The sequence below is a fragment of the Caloenas nicobarica genome, chromosome 1 (genome assembly GCF_036013445.1).
Source record: "Caloenas nicobarica isolate bCalNic1 chromosome 1, bCalNic1.hap1, whole genome shotgun sequence".
Classification (NCBI taxonomy): Eukaryota; Metazoa; Chordata; class Aves; order Columbiformes; family Columbidae; genus Caloenas; species Caloenas nicobarica.
In genome coordinates this window covers 190,057,266-190,072,933 of record NC_088245.1, presented here as the reverse complement: position 1 = coordinate 190,072,933, position 15,668 = coordinate 190,057,266, and the positions used below count along the sequence as shown (strand labels likewise).

General features: G+C 35.8%; 1 protein-coding gene across 7 annotated transcripts in view; it reads left to right on the top strand.

The window, feature by feature from the left end:
- Positions 1-15,668, top strand: part of NBEA (neurobeachin) — a 490,542-nt gene that overhangs the window by 307,579 nt on the left and 167,295 nt on the right. For 4 of the 7 annotated variants that reach the window (XM_065627071.1, XM_065627074.1, XM_065627070.1 and 1 more), the window contains exons 40-41: positions 12,259-12,402; positions 15,488-15,520. In XM_065627071.1, the coding sequence (XP_065483143.1) occupies positions 12,259-12,402; positions 15,488-15,520 (177 nt within the window). The remainder of the gene's footprint in view (positions 1-12,258; positions 12,403-15,487; positions 15,521-15,668) is intronic. The other 3 variants (XM_065627076.1, XM_065627075.1, XM_065627072.1) reach the window with 1 other exon arrangement.

The following is a 15,668-nucleotide window of genomic DNA, read 5'->3' as shown; positions in this document are numbered from 1 at the left end:
ACAGTGCCATCCACTGCTTCTCCAAATAAAAATCCAAATATTCAATTCTTATAAGGTTTCAGGGAAAATATGACATTATTATTGTGTCCTCTTAATATTTTACATGGTAATTGTCAGATACAGATGCAAATGCAATTTGTTTAAAGAATGTCGAGGAATAAGAGCTTACATGAGTTATTACTAGAACGATCTGCGAAGCAAAATCCTAATTTTGAGAATAATTAAGTCTCAAATACTAGATTTAACTGGGTCTTCTTTCTAGCATTTCTTAGCCCCCTCCCCAAAATCATAAATATATTCTCATTAAACATATCTACTATTATGATGATATCCTCTTTCTTATAGCCCACTGTAATGTAATGAAAGACACCTTTAAGGTGTAAACTGTAATGGAATTTGCTTAGGTAGTGTACTGAAAACTATTGTGCTGAATTGCATTGAATACTCAGGGTCTGAGCTTCTGACTAGGTAATGGAAATGGGTTGCAATTTCAACCTAACAGTCCTTTGCAGTCTCTAAATATCTGCTCCTTGTTATATGCTATTTCTAGCATAAGAATTTTCACAGCAGCTTTATTAAAAGATTTAAGTACAGATTCATGAAGTACTCTATTTTTTCTAATGCTTTCCTCAAATCTTGAATGTCAGAATCTCTATCTTCACTCGAATTCAAGCTTTTCACAGATCCAAATAGGATATGAAAACATTTTTTTTTCCCTCAAAACCTCTGTGTTGGGTTTCAAATGCCTTTCCTCTGAGATTTTCAGGTTATCTGGCATGACCTGGCTTTTAGCTGCTATTATAGGCCTGAGCTAATAGATTTTACTGCAGAACTCTCTGGCTTTTTACCAGCAGTTAGCATAACTACTTCTGTTTCCCACTTCTTCATCTGAAAGTGTATGACTCTGGAATGTTCTTGAAGTAATCAAATTGGCCTGCAAAACCATTCCTAAGGCCTAACAATTGCAACCATTGCCAGAATTCTAGCTCCATTTTTCTTCCTTCCACCGTTATATTTTAATGTGAAAAGAATACACAATATCTGCCTGTTCTGCCAAATCGAAGTCATTTACTTACCAAAACCAGTAAATTTCTGTGGTGTGAAATGTTTTCAAATCCATCTGAAGGGTGTATTTGTTCGATTAATTCAGTTCTATCACTAACTGACAAAGAAATAGAGGTTATTGACCCATGTGTATTCGGTGCATCTCATAGAAACATTCAGTCAGTGAAAGTCTAGCCATAGTCCTTTAGGATAGCTTTCACAGCTGGATAAATGTAGCTCTTGGGACTCAGGTTTTACCATGCGCTTTTCTTACCTCCTATTTTCCATGCTTTAAGACTCTATATTAAGGAGTAACAGCAGTTTAAATCTTCTTTGGCTATAGTTAAAAATAGAAAATATTCCATTTTTAAATTTTCTCCAGTCGTCTTATTCTTGATGTCTTGACTGCAGAACTTCATTCTCTACTTTGTATATCAGTGGAAATATGTATCATTTGTTAAGGGAAAAAAGATGTTTAATAACACCAAAAACTGAGTAAGGAAGCCAAAGCTGGACCAAATGGGTCTGAAAATGCAAGGTGAACTTCCACTTCTGCCTGTAGGGAGGAAGGTGTTTTCTGAAGAGCTGGCTAGGACAGCCTGCCAAGTGCATGGCTGGAATGGAGGGACATTATTTCAGCAGTGCTGCAACCATCACAGTCTAGAATCAGGAGATCATAGCATAGATTTTAAAAGCCCTTTCCACAGCCAGGAGGAGGCAGGATAGGCTTTCAGGCAGTGGTTCAGGTTTCTGAGAACCTCTGGGCTACGTGCAAGGTAAAGATGGGTTAAGTCGGCAGAGTCAGATTTTGAGAATCTCTTCCATATATGTGATTCCTTGTCTTTCACAAAGCAAATGGAATTTCTGTGTATAGATTACAAAAATAAAGGAATTCGTGTTCAGCGACAATATATATTTTAATATACCTAAGTACTTTTTTCCCATCTTCTTGCATTGCACTATTTCAAATTTGTGACTGAAAATATGTTTCTACTATATCACATTAAAATTATCATCATCAAGGTTTAATGTAAATAGCAAGATTAGTAAACAAGAAACAGAAACATATATATGTGCACTGGCTATTCTATATCCGTACAAGTACAGTGAGTTCTTCAATACCACTTATTTGACGTGTTACTCAGTTTATAGCATTAGCTTTGAAGCACACCCAAAAAGCACCAGTGTATTGAAACAAACTGGAAGATTATATGAGTTTCAGCATTGTGGAAGTTACAGACAGGGATGCAGAAACACATAGTGAAAGCAGTGTATTAAAAGCCAAATACATTCTGTAGAAAAGTTCTCAAATATACCACTAACCAGCATGACAAGGAAGGTACCTTGTTAAGAATTCTGTCAGCCAGTCCATTATGCCCATTTTTCGTATCATATATGCTACATCATGACATGACTTTTTTCTTATCCTTATTATATGTCTAAAGAGTATATCTCCCAGTGTATTTGTGTAAAGCCCTGAACATCATCTACAATAGATATACTTTCCCAGCTGAAAGAACTATGCATAATGCTTGAAGAGTGTTTCATTGGTGTTTGTTTTGCCATATAGCACAAGTCATTCAATCCCACGCCCTCAAAAAAGCTGATCATGTTCTCTAAATAGCGTCCTAGCTCCAGTCTAGTGGAAAAGTATTACCACTGCTTGCAAATTTAACATAAGCATAGCAATTCTGCAAGTATCCCTGCAGTTGCAGGGAAGGTCTGTGCTCTCCTGCGATCTTTGTGAAACAGAATGAAAAACATCACAGACATCACGCGGCAAATGCAATGGAAGGGGAAACAAAATACTGCTCTCCTTTTGTCTTTGTTCCTGGCTGCTGCTAAGATTTCTGTTAGTTAGCTCTCCTTAGTATACACACAGACTTACTACTTGGGACAGTCATTACCAGTCACCTATTTCAGAGACAAAAAACTGAAAACCTTGTTGATTATCTCATTGAGCTGTTTTAATAGTAGACCCTCAGATCCTGCTTTATCTCAATGATATCTTATGTACTGCTAAGGTACATAAGATGCTTTCCATCTGCTAGACTGCATGAAACAAAAATGTTTTATAACTGCAGCTATTAAAAAAACAACCAATCAAACAAAAAAAACCACCACCACAGAACAAAATTCTGTCCTAAATCAAGCAAATAGCAAAGCTTTGATTTTAATTTGATAGATAATTGTGTTTTAGGTTTGGGAACTAGGAGCTTATGTATTTACAACAGTATGTCCCAAACAGAAGTGCTGTGTGTTGCTACTAGAGCATAGTCCCTTAGTAGGGCTAAGAGTTAAATGCAAATATCCCGATGTTAAGGCCACACCGCTGTCTCACAAATGTGTATATCCTGTGGGTACTGCCCTTTGTCTGGTGTTGCTATAGGCATTGATCTACAAGGAAATAGAAACAGTTCCTCCCACCAGTTACTGTTGCTGCTGAAGTGAAAATGATGTATGCCAGCTCTAAAGATGTGGTGGACAAAATGAAATTTTTACAGGAAAACAAAACAAAACAAAACAAAAATACAGTGCAGCACACTGAACTAGTTGGAATTGCACAGTAAAAGGCAGCATAATGGACAGTAAATCTAGATGTTCTAATGACATTATTATATTGACAAATTTATTATTTATATATAATGGGGAAAATGCTTTTAAGAAACATTTACAGAATACATCATGTCATATATAGGAGATTTTGCCTGTGTAAACACTGCATAAGATCATCCTTCTGTATGTCTCAAAAGAGCAGAATTTCATTTGAAAAGATTACTGCTTCAGAAAGCAAAGCTAATTTCAGGCAAATGGGTCTCTTGAAGCACGGATCACGAGCTTTTGAGGCTTCCTTCTGTAAATAAGTAATCTCAATAGAAATTAAAAGAGTTACCTAACTACTGGAATTACAATACCTACCGTAAAATCATTTTAAACTTACATCCTACACCTTCATTCTCTGCACTAGAGAATAAATTTTTTAGCTGTCCTATTATGTCTGTGTACAGTGCCAGTTTCCAAAGAGCTGATCTTATTTGGATCTGATAGCAAAAGCTTAAGTGGTGAGGGACAAAGTTGCCTTCTGTCAAAGACATAATTTGCCCCTGCTTTAGCCATAGAGTGCAAGAAATCAAAAATTAGAAGACAGGCTACAAAACGACAGATAAATCTTAATTTTAAAATTTTAAAAATTATTGGGCTTTGGACAAGTCTCATGGTTTGGAAGCTCTAAATTTTAAATATTAGGTAAGGGTTAGAAATGTTGGTGTAGAATACCCCAGTACAGGAGGTAAGATCACGTTTCTCGCATGCCAGTGCATTATCATTGGCCTGCCAGTATGCACCAAGTTTTTGTATTTCTAGAGAGTGTTTAGTTTCTTCCCAAGGCTTTATCATTGTTACATTTTCAATTAGAATTTTTGTGAGCAAAATTTTGCTAGCAAAATTAAGGCTAGCATATGTGGGCACAATTCCTCAGTGCAGGGTGTGCCTCTTTAGAAGTCTGACAATTGTCATCCCGTCTTTAGGCTCTGCAAGCAGATAGAGTCAGAACATGACTTTTCTTGCATAATGTGTGCTTGAGTTAGGTATCGCAAACTCAAAACTAATCTAAAACTTTCCAGACATAATCCAGACCTGAATGTTGAGACACGATGTATTTTTCACTTATGTTATCTTAAAAATGTTTTATCAGACTGTGTTTCAAAAGCATAGAATGCCTCATTTAGCAGAATTATTTCATTATTTCATTATCATGTCATACATATTTAAACTGAATCACCTTTTGCTTCTTACCTTATTAATTACATTTTTCTATTGAAATAGTTTGATTACCCTCTTCAGTGGCCTGTCTTAAGAAACCTTTGCTTACATGTGAATATTTTGAATTAAGGATAAATGAAATTCCTTTTTGCTGTCAAAACCAAATTGTGAAAATGCATTGCCTGGCTTTGAAAATCAGTACACTCTATTAGCAGACCTGTCAATATAAAAAGTGCATTCCATTTCCACCTCTTGCTCTAATAACCTTTTCTATGTTACTCAGAGGCAGTTCACATAATCAGAGTATATTGTCAGCTTACTGGAGTTGGGGAAGCATGAAATGAAAATCGCGTTAATATTGATCCAATTCTCTTACTTGCAAGTGTCCTTGATGTCCTTTCCACTGAGCAATAACTGTTGGTGTGATGTAGTTATTTTCCTCTCAGCTATTACTGTACTTCTATAAAATGGCTGGAAACACAGGGAAATTTTATTGCTCTTAATTATTTTTCTTGTGTATCATCTTTGCCTGTTTAAGTGATCCACAGCATATGAGAGAACTCGGCTTCTTTCTGCAATTTATCAAACTACAGTATACACCGAGAGGCTGCATTTCAAACTGACAGGGATTTGTAAAGGTCATCAGTCATGAAATATGAATCCATTCTTGTGTGTACAAGTTATAGTGGCAAACTACATCTTAATCCAAATATAAACATTTGGCTGTTTTAAGCTCCCGTTAGAAGGACTTCTGGTTCCAGTCAGGATGAAGACGGCCCTTCGAGAGCCTGAAATGCCTTGTGTCATGTGCTGGGCTGGGCATATCCGACTGTCACCCCCTGGCTGTTTGTGATGGGTGCTGGATCAGTGCAGGATCCTTTCTCGCGTGCATATCACACCTGAAATCTCAAATAAAGACAATTATAATACTGACAGCTTCTAAAAATTGATCTCATAACCACTCTGTACCTCAGGTTTTCTATCAATAATCAATAAAAATAACAAGTGTCCAGCATGGTAACTTCACCTTTATTTTTATGTAGGACAGTAAACAGTAATATACAACACTTTGACTACAAGTATTTCTTGTTCAAGAAACCCTCAATTTCATCTGAGAAGTGATCATTTTGGCCTCGCCCTTATTCTCAGTCTCCTCCTTGGCATAGTTTGTGTCAGTCTCGTTCGTACAATGCAAAACATCTGAGAATTCTTAAGAGGAAAAGCTATACAGCAGTATTTATTTACAAATGATTCACATAAAGAAGGTGATGTGGTCAGATTTTAGGTATAAAAGTTGGGGAAAAATGTATGGCATGTCTCTGATTACATTTTCAGGTATTTATTGTAGAAAACAAAAATGTGATTTGGTTTTACTTTTGGTGGAAGCAATTTCCAATACAAATGTATGCAATTTTTAATTTTTGCGCAGTTTTTGTAGTCAGTCTCCCTCATTTCTTCAAAGATCTTTAATAATAAAAATATGATTTAGATTCCTCTTTAGATTCCTTTTATTAAATCTATTAAAACCAGCCTTCCTTTAATAACAGTCACTTCTGTGATTCTCTAGGGAAACTCAATTATATGCCAGTCAAAGCTGCCGGTTCCAGAAACACATTGCAATTTAAATAACAACTCTAGCAGACACAGGTGGGGACAGTTCATGGTGATATTCCAGCACCGGTCTGCTGCTTCAAGCCAGAGGTCCGGTCTCTTGAGGAGACCCGGGATACCTGGTGCACGATTCCCATGGAGGGATCGGCAGCCCTGGGAGGGCTGGCTCTGTAGCCACACGGAAAGATATTAGGCTGGGGTGGAATGGTCACCATGTCGATGATTTAATCTCACTGGGTTTTGCAGAGGTCAGTTTACAGACTCCCAAGCAGCTGCTCTCCATAACTGTGATCGCTGCCAGGGTCCTGGTGCCTAATCGAGTTAGTAAAGATTAGCAATGAAAGCAGGGGTTTAAACCGTTAGAATACATAAAGGAGGAAGATTATCTCGCAAAGCTTTTTTCTAAGTGTTTTCAACTCATAATAATGTTGAATGGACAAAAAAGGTAGATAATGGTGTTGCGTTTTAATTCTGTGCACGCATAAACTTGATTCTTTCTGTAAAAGTTGTAGTTTTTACAGTAAACAAAAAAATATCTTCCAAGAAAAAGCTTGGTTCTTTCAGACTCTGTTGAGAAATTATATTCTACCTGTGAGATAATTTCGTCGTTCACATCATGACCTATTGGGTAGTCTTTTGTGAGGAATTAATTCTGAACTCCTTTATTTCATAAAATATTAAAAACTACCTTAGGTGATTAAAATTCAACAAAAAAGCAATGTTCTACAGAGAAGTAAATACCAGTGATCTGCAAGGAGGAAAAAGCAACTTTACCCTTAAAAGTTTCTGAGGAGAGCTAAGCTTCGCAAAAACTGTACTTTAGCTGCTATAAAAGAGAGTTTTTAATTAAATGCAGCATTTTACTGTAAAGAGAACAGACTTTACTCATGTCAAAATGCTCCTTTAGAAGCCACATAAAACTGTAAAAGACAATATATGAAAAAGCTTTCTTACAGAAAAGAACAACACCATCCCATGAAGCAGATTTCCAGATGTTTGGAAACATTAGAATTTCCTGTCAGTATATTTAGGTAACATTAAAATGAGGTTAACTTTCCATTCTGCCATCTCTCTTTAAAGATCAAAGAGCACTCACTGCATAAATTGCCTTATCTGTAATTCGTTGAAGTAAACTATGGAAACAACTTTATAAGAAGCAGTAGTCTCCTTTTGTTGGTTACGGTATTACCAAGCAAACTTTTCTTAAAATTAACCATATTTTTAACCTCATTTTGTACTAAATACAGAGAAAAAAAAATTAAAACACAATATTTGAATGTATAATAAATGTATAGAAGTAGAGAGAGAGCTGGAAACTCCTTTCCCGTGTTCAACTAAATCATAGTAGTTAGTATAATGTCTAACAAACTAAGCATACATTGGCAGAAATGTAATCAACAATATGTTATGTTGGTACTGCTAATTTAAAAATTGTATTTAGTTTTTGTGGGTCTGGACACTTACAGTGTCTTTGAAATTTAGGTTGCATCCCTACAACCTGTTGTGACCTACAGAAACTAACAGGGAATTTATTGATTTAATTGAAAACAGAGAAGTAAAAATTCAGATGTAACAATAACCTCCTCATTTTTTTGTAAAGTATTGCTTGTATTCAAGATTTCTAGAGGCTGTAGCTGCAAAATAACATGTGATTCTCCTGTTCTTGGGAAATTATTAGGGTTTTGTGGGGGGTTGTTATGGGGTTTTTTAGTCTGCTGAGTAATTTCTGTTTAAGGAAAAGTAATGCTACTGGAAGAGAGATTAGTAAATTCTTGGCAATGTTGTACAAGTTTACTGTGCAGCTTATATAACCTTTCAGACATATAAAATACACAACTTTTCATGGAAGTAGGGATTTTGTAGAGGAGTGATTGTTGGTTTATTTAATTTCTTTAAAAGATGAGCTCTTTTCAGTTATCCTAAAGCTACTGTAGGAAGCCAGTTTTGAACACGCACATTTAAAAAACTGAACAAGATGATAACAGATGTAACAAAAGATGGATTTTTTTTTTTTTAATAGCTTACCTAGTCTTATACATTGTCGTGAAATCTCTTTAGGACAGAGCCTTAAAGTTTCAAGAAATTAAAGCGCCAAATTCAGGTAGACCTCAGTGCAAGCTAAGTGACATATTTCCTTTAACTCCTTTGGAAAATGTAGTTTTAAGAAATACTGTGCTGCTTATTTCAAGGCTTCTTTCCAAATCCCAGTCTAGAAAAATATCCCTTTAGAAGGAGCTTGATAAGGACAACAACTGATAGAAACTGCCAGTTCCAGTTCTGAGCACCCCAACGTCAAAATGTTTGTCTTGAAATTGTATCTAGTTTCTTTTTTTTCTTTCTATTTTGATGGATTTGAAACATTTTCTAATTAGACTTAGGAAATGACATTAATACCATTCTGTATTGTGTCTTTAAAATACAAATTCCTTATGTCCTACAAAGAGATTTAAATGAAATATCTGGAAATGAATTTCATTTCTTAGTAATTTTGCTGTGGCTTCGAAAAAATAATTTGAATTTTGATTTTTTTCGAACACACTGAAATATAAAGTATTCATTTATTCGGCTCTTCTTTTTATATCATTGTTAACAATAGCAGACATGGTTTTATGTCATATAATTTTTTATTCAGTTTGTTGTCTGGTTTTAAAGAGACAAGTTGTTTTTCTTTTTACTCTTATTTGGAGAGGTTCTCTTCTTTTAAAACCTTTTTGAAGTTGTCTTGAAATATAAAAATAGAACATCTGTGACAGATCTGTTTTGAACATATTTCACGTTTCAGGATTCAAGGAGATCTGGTGGTCTGTGGTCTTCGCTTGTTAATTTCTTGATGAATGGGTAGAAAGGCCACGAAGTGCACTCAGTACAGCACGTCTTCCGAAGATAGATGATCTCAAATAAATTCTATTCCCAATCAGTTTTTGATTTGTTAGGTGTTAAACCATTTCTTTGTAAGGACAGTGTTTACAAGCCTTGTAATGAGACAGCCCTGTGAGACCTTACTCTTCTTGCTGTAATTTTGATAAATGGAACTCTAATTCATAAAGGATATAGTGATTGAAGGGCAACTCTGGGTCTCGTACACTTTCATTTAGATAAATGTTTGGTACAGTATGGCAAAACCGAGGTGCACTCAACAAAGTGATAAATTTAAACAACAGCCAACCCAGAGCATTTTCCCATCAAGACAAAGAAGTGCCATTTACTATATTTCTTTTAGATAAATGTATGTTTAATATTATAAACCAGAATGGATTTTAGAAACATTTGTCTTGTCGCTGAGCTCCAAATTTGCCAAACTAATTTAATGCCTTCTGCTCTACCACGTTTCTTGCATTGGTGTCTGGCAATATTTCTGTAACCTGGTAACTGGAACTCTCATCACAAGGGATTTAAAATCCACTGAATTTCAGGGTCTTCTGATGCATTGTAAGTGTCAGGAATAGTTTGGAGCTTGGAACTTTTTTTCTTGCAATTTTAAAAATATGTCTTCATGCATAAATAATTTTAAAGGACTGTCACTAATCTAATCAGTTACTACAGAAATGGCTGACTGTACAATTACTCCAGATTAGTACTTTTGAAGTAATTCATTTGAAGATTATCACTTTTCATAAAGCTCAGAAACTTCAGTTAACACTCACTAGAACTACCAAAAATGAAGAGAACAGTATTTTCGTGCTTCCGTCATGTTAGTTCATCTCAGGGCCGGTCTCCTTTAGTGTCAAACACTTCACAGCAGCAACTATTACTTGTATCAAATGAGGCTAAACTCCCTTGTAGTAAACACAAGTGTAACAAGATCCTGCTCTAGCAATTAAATACTCAGGACAATTCTGACATAGTAAAACTGAAGGTCTGTTGCAGCACATTATTCCTTTGTGTTTTTCCAAAGTCCTGCAATCCTTGCTCCTTTTTGTGAATTAAGGAAGAAAAACAAACAAACAAAAAACCCACAACACCAAAATACATGCTTGGACATAATACTGAAAACTTTTCCAACTGTTAGTTACTTGATTTGATTTGATTTGAAATTGGGTGAATAATTACAGTTAATTGTACTAAGTAGTAACCTGTGCAAGTGAGGTAATGATCACAGCCTAATAACTGAACACAGGAAAACACAGTGTATTAGTACATATCAGTATCAACATTGGTTTAATCCCTTTCAGTATCAGTGTGGACCTAAAGGAGAGAGCAAAAAGCAGGAGGACTAGAGATGCTGTCCTTAATTTTGGGCTTGGTGAAAAACTGGGTTTTTTCTTACTTGTTTGTGTTTACCTGCTTTACAGTTTCAGAAATAACAACTGCGGTAATAGCAATAGTGTACAAAAGTTTAATGTTATGTAATGTAAAACATGAAGTTGTCTCAGCCTGAGGTGGAGACCAATATCAAGCAACATGCTAACAGGGATCTTGGAACTGCGTATATGCGCTAATAGAAAAATATTCCTCCACCGTTTTTATTTATATGGTGTGACTCTCCTGTGTACAAACTAATTAAAAGACTCATATAAGTATGAGATAAAATCATAAGACTTTCCCCACTGTTTGTAATAACAAAACTGCCTGACACATCAGTTCATTCTATGCATCTGCCTTCACTAACCTATCTGCTTACTATATCCCTCTTAGTTGTCCTGTATTAATATGAAGCCATGAGCCTTACTGGGCTTTACCTTATCATTTTACATCTGCCATAATAGTATTCATCATGTTTGCATTCAGGCATTGTGGAAGAAGAACAAAATCCACAAATGCCTGGTTTTGCTCAAATTTCCCCTGCCATTCTGTAGCTTAGTAGGAAGCAAATTTCCAAAGTATCGTACAGAAAGGAGAGAAAATGTTTGGGTTTTATTTCTTGGTTGGCAGAACCGAAGATGCCCAGATCTTGTATGGTCCAAGATGAAGATGCGGGGTTTTCTGTTTAGGAAAAAACTGAGCGCTTTCTTGCCTAAAACTACTATGAGTCTGTAGTACTGAAAATAAAACTAATGACCTCTCCTACACTAAGAAAAAAACACCGTGCAGATATCACAACAGTAACATTTATGATATTAAAGCTATTTATGATTCTATCATTTGACCACACTGACTAATTTCTTACATCATGCAAATAAATTCTGGCAAGCACTAGTAGGACCTTCCCAAAATGTAAGATGGGGTCTCTCCTGCTGTACAGAACTGTCAGTCTGAACAGAGAAAAAGTCAGTTGTAGGCAAGAAGGAAGGCTAAGACTTTACTGTGAAGTCCTTTGGCACATGTCCATACACCAGCATTTTTATTGTTCTTGAAAACACACACACAGGCAGACACCAAAGTTCCCTCGCCATGCTTGTCTTTTTTTAGTATTTTCTGAATCTCTGCATAGCCTACCTTGTTACTGTATATTGAGATAACCCATCTCTTATTCACCATCCTGTCCCTCCTATTTGTAAGATGAAAATCATGACAGATTTTGAATTTCCAAAAGCAACTTCTTTATTTAGAGTAGGTGTTTGAGCTCTCAGAGCTCCATCAGAGTCAGGACACCAGGAACCCAAGAGAAACTCCTGCTGAATTTCTCGCAGGTGGAAAACTAATGGAACATTGAACATAAAGTAAACAGCAATTATTAAAAGCAGAACAGTCTTTGTGAAACAGTTTTTATTTTATTCAAGATATGTTTTGAAATACAGAATAAGGCTGCATATTTTGTGAACCTTGATAAAGTTTTAGAAAATGTTTCTTTCCTTTTTCAATAAATATGATTTATACTGTATTTTTTTGCTACTTTGTTGTGGTTGGTTTATATTTATAATGTAATTCAGCTAAATTCACAACATTTGTAATTTTTTTTAGGCACTGAAGAGGATGTAGTGAAATCAAAGAAAACTTTCCGAAGTCAAGCTGTGGTAAATCAGAATGCAGAAACAGAGCTTATGCTGGAAGGAGATGATGATGCTGTTAGCCTGCTCCAAGAGAAAGAGATTGACAACCTTGCAGGTAATGATATTTTTAATTACAACTAAGATATGAGCCAAAAGGCTCTTTTAAACTTGTCAGTTCTTGACCTTTGTGGTTAGTGTCTTAATCTTGACAGCTAAGTATACAATTACAGTATGGACAGATTCTTTGTGTTGTAGATTTAATACGTTGTCCTACTTCCATGAACTAGGGAAACTGATTACAAAGCACATGCCCATTGCACAGTCTTTCAGCAGAGATGTGAGACGTGGCAGTGCCTTAAGTGCTTTTAATACTGCCCGTGACTTGCTGAAAATTCTGTTTAACCATGGTGAGAACGTCTCTTTTTTTTGGTCAAAATGGAAATGTGGACTAATTCTGTAACTCGGGGTTTTGTGAGTCAGTGTGATTGTGCGTGTTCATGACCTGATCCCAAGGGCCAGGCAGCTTGTGGTGAGACACCTGCACTGCCGCTGGCACCTGCTTCTCTCGGTGATGGAGTTAAGGGGAATCTGCAGAATCTCAACCCATCTGTCACAGCAAGGGAAAAAGTTGCCTGTTGTAAACAGAGACTAAGAAAGAGTGAAACTGTAACCAAGCTAACCTACGTTAGTTATCAAATGAGCTGGGAGTGAATCCTCTGTGAAAACGTACATGAGAGATCCCTTCTGGTCTTTTCTCCTGGCGTGAAGGTGTGCAGTGAGGTCTCAGTTCTGTCTTCTAGCAGGTTCTATTGCAGTTCTGTCTGCAATCCTACCTTCCTGGGGATGTAGTCTGGAAAGAAAGGCACGTTGAGAGTTGAAGATGCACTCTTCTCTCAGATGAGATAAGAATGTGAGAACTGTGAAAAGCCGTATGAAATTTTTATCTTTTTAAAAACCTTTATTAACTTACTCCACTAAGGGGAAGTTTTGTGATGTCTCATTTTTTTTTTCCTGCATAACGGAATTCCTGAAATAGCTACTTTTGTTCCTGTACTTTCTTCTGATGACAAAGTGGAAAGTTGTAGCAAAGATAAGATCATAAATGGACGGTAAAACCAAACCAAACAAATGGACAAAAGCAAAAAATGCCTACGTGAAAGTTAGCCTCCTACTTTGAAACTAGAGCAGAGTGGAGGGGCAAAGTAAATGCTTTTATTTGGGAGCAATCATCAGTATACGATTATCACAGTTAATATGTCAGCCTGCTTGCTTCCTCAGTCTGCAGCTAACTATTGCTGAGACACTGCTGTCTTAAGTCAATAAAATAGTGTGTCAAGTAGGACCATTAGAGGGATAATTTGATCCATGTCCTTTTCTCCTTTAGAAGAAAAACTCAGCACTGTTTGGCTAAGTTCAGATATCTAAGAACAGTGCTTCCAACTAAATATGCATACCGTTGCTACAGGTTAAAGTCTGCAATATGCATTTACATTGAAATATTGATTTGAACTGCAAAGTGGACATGAAAATTTCTTGTCCAGTGTGGAAAAACTCAGAGTCAGCTATAAAATTCTTATATATGCCCCAACACTGCCATTTTGTTCAAAGACACCAATATGCTACAATCCCTATAGCTACATCCCTCTGCAAAAACCTGGTATTTCAATGCATCCTTAATAACATGCAATGTACCCTTTTACTTGAGATGACTACATATATGACATCCCCTAGAATTCTAATATTTTCCTTTTACAGTTCCTAGAAATTGGAAGATATTGTCAGTATTAGAAAAAATAGAATTATAAAAATTGAAAAAAAACCACTTTTGAAATATTGACAGGACGTGTGTCCTAACAGTGTCAGAAATTAGCCCTATCAGCACTAATAGGGCAAGCAAAGTGACTCCAAGTGTGGTGAGGTGATGTGCTAATGGTGCTCTCTGTGTACCAAAAACTGTGAACTTGTCAAAAAGAACCCACATTCCACTGCCTCATTTCTACTGTCATCTTAACTGCAGCCTTTGCTATTTGACTCCTGCTCATTTTTGGAGCTGAAATGATTTTGGGAGTTAACAGTCACACATGGTATCGTATCTGTCTTCTGTAAATTTTACCAATCAGTGAAAAAAACCTGAATCCTTCCATACTCTCTGTTTCACTGCATGATTTTGCATGTTTTTGCATTTAATGATGTCACTGTTTTCTACAGTTTTTAGTATATACAATGTGACTCTGAAACTTGAGTCCGAGAACTGAAATCAAGAAAAGCAATTGGCCAGGAAAGTGAGTTTTGTGCCTAAGAAGGTTAGAACAACCTCTGACAGCTCTGAAGAGCAAGTCACAATAGAGCCACGCTGTATATTCTTGTCTAATTCTAAAGAGTGGTGTAGATTCAGTGTATGTGATCTGGAAATCTTTGGGATATATCAAGTTATGGTATATCACAGCATCATTATTATCTAGTTACTGTTCAGAGCGGAATGACACGTAGGAATTTCTATATTCAGATATGCCTCCAATTCAACTTTAAAGCTTAAATCAATTTAAACCTGGTTAACAATGATTTGGATTGTCTCAGGAAGGGACAGGAATTAAACAAAATCATTATAAACCAGGTTTAGATTGATTAAAGATTGTCCACATTTAACTAAAACATTGTTTATTCTGTGAAACTAGGGCACCTTTTAAAAAGATGAGACCTTAGGTTTTATAAGACTTTTACCTAAGAGAATATAAATATTACATTATTTTGATTTGTGAAGTTAAAACTAAAAAAGGGCAAGTTTGAAACAGATTGAGACTGTTCATACAAAGTTATCTGTACATACCTTTTGTTCCAGAGAGTCTTTAGAGTTTTTCATCAACCATGTGGCACAAATCAATGTAAAGTTCACTTTGATAAATTACATATGGGATGGAGAATTTTTAAACACTTATAGTCTGAATATTTTTATTATATTATCTTAGTATTCCATATGTCGCAATGGCAATTGGTCAGATTTCATTATATTAAGTAGCATTTTAATAAAATATAAAAATCAGATTCCATGTTATTATGGTCTTAGAATTATGACTTCAAGATTTTTAACTAAACCAGTATTTTATCTGTCTTATAGTATGAGTTATCAAAAGATGTTGTTCTTGTTTTAGCATTAACGTATTAAAATCTTTTTACATTACATTTTTCTGTTTCAATTTTAGCTCCTTTTCTTCCCAGACTGTTCACTTCAAGAGGCAAGTCACATCTGTGTTTGAACTAATGACTGACATAGCCCAGTCAGTTTTAACAGTTTTCTAATATATTGCGAATCTGTGGGTAATTTAATCAAATCCACTGTAGTGAGTTGATATTACTAACTCTTCTCCTTTTCCTTTTCTATTT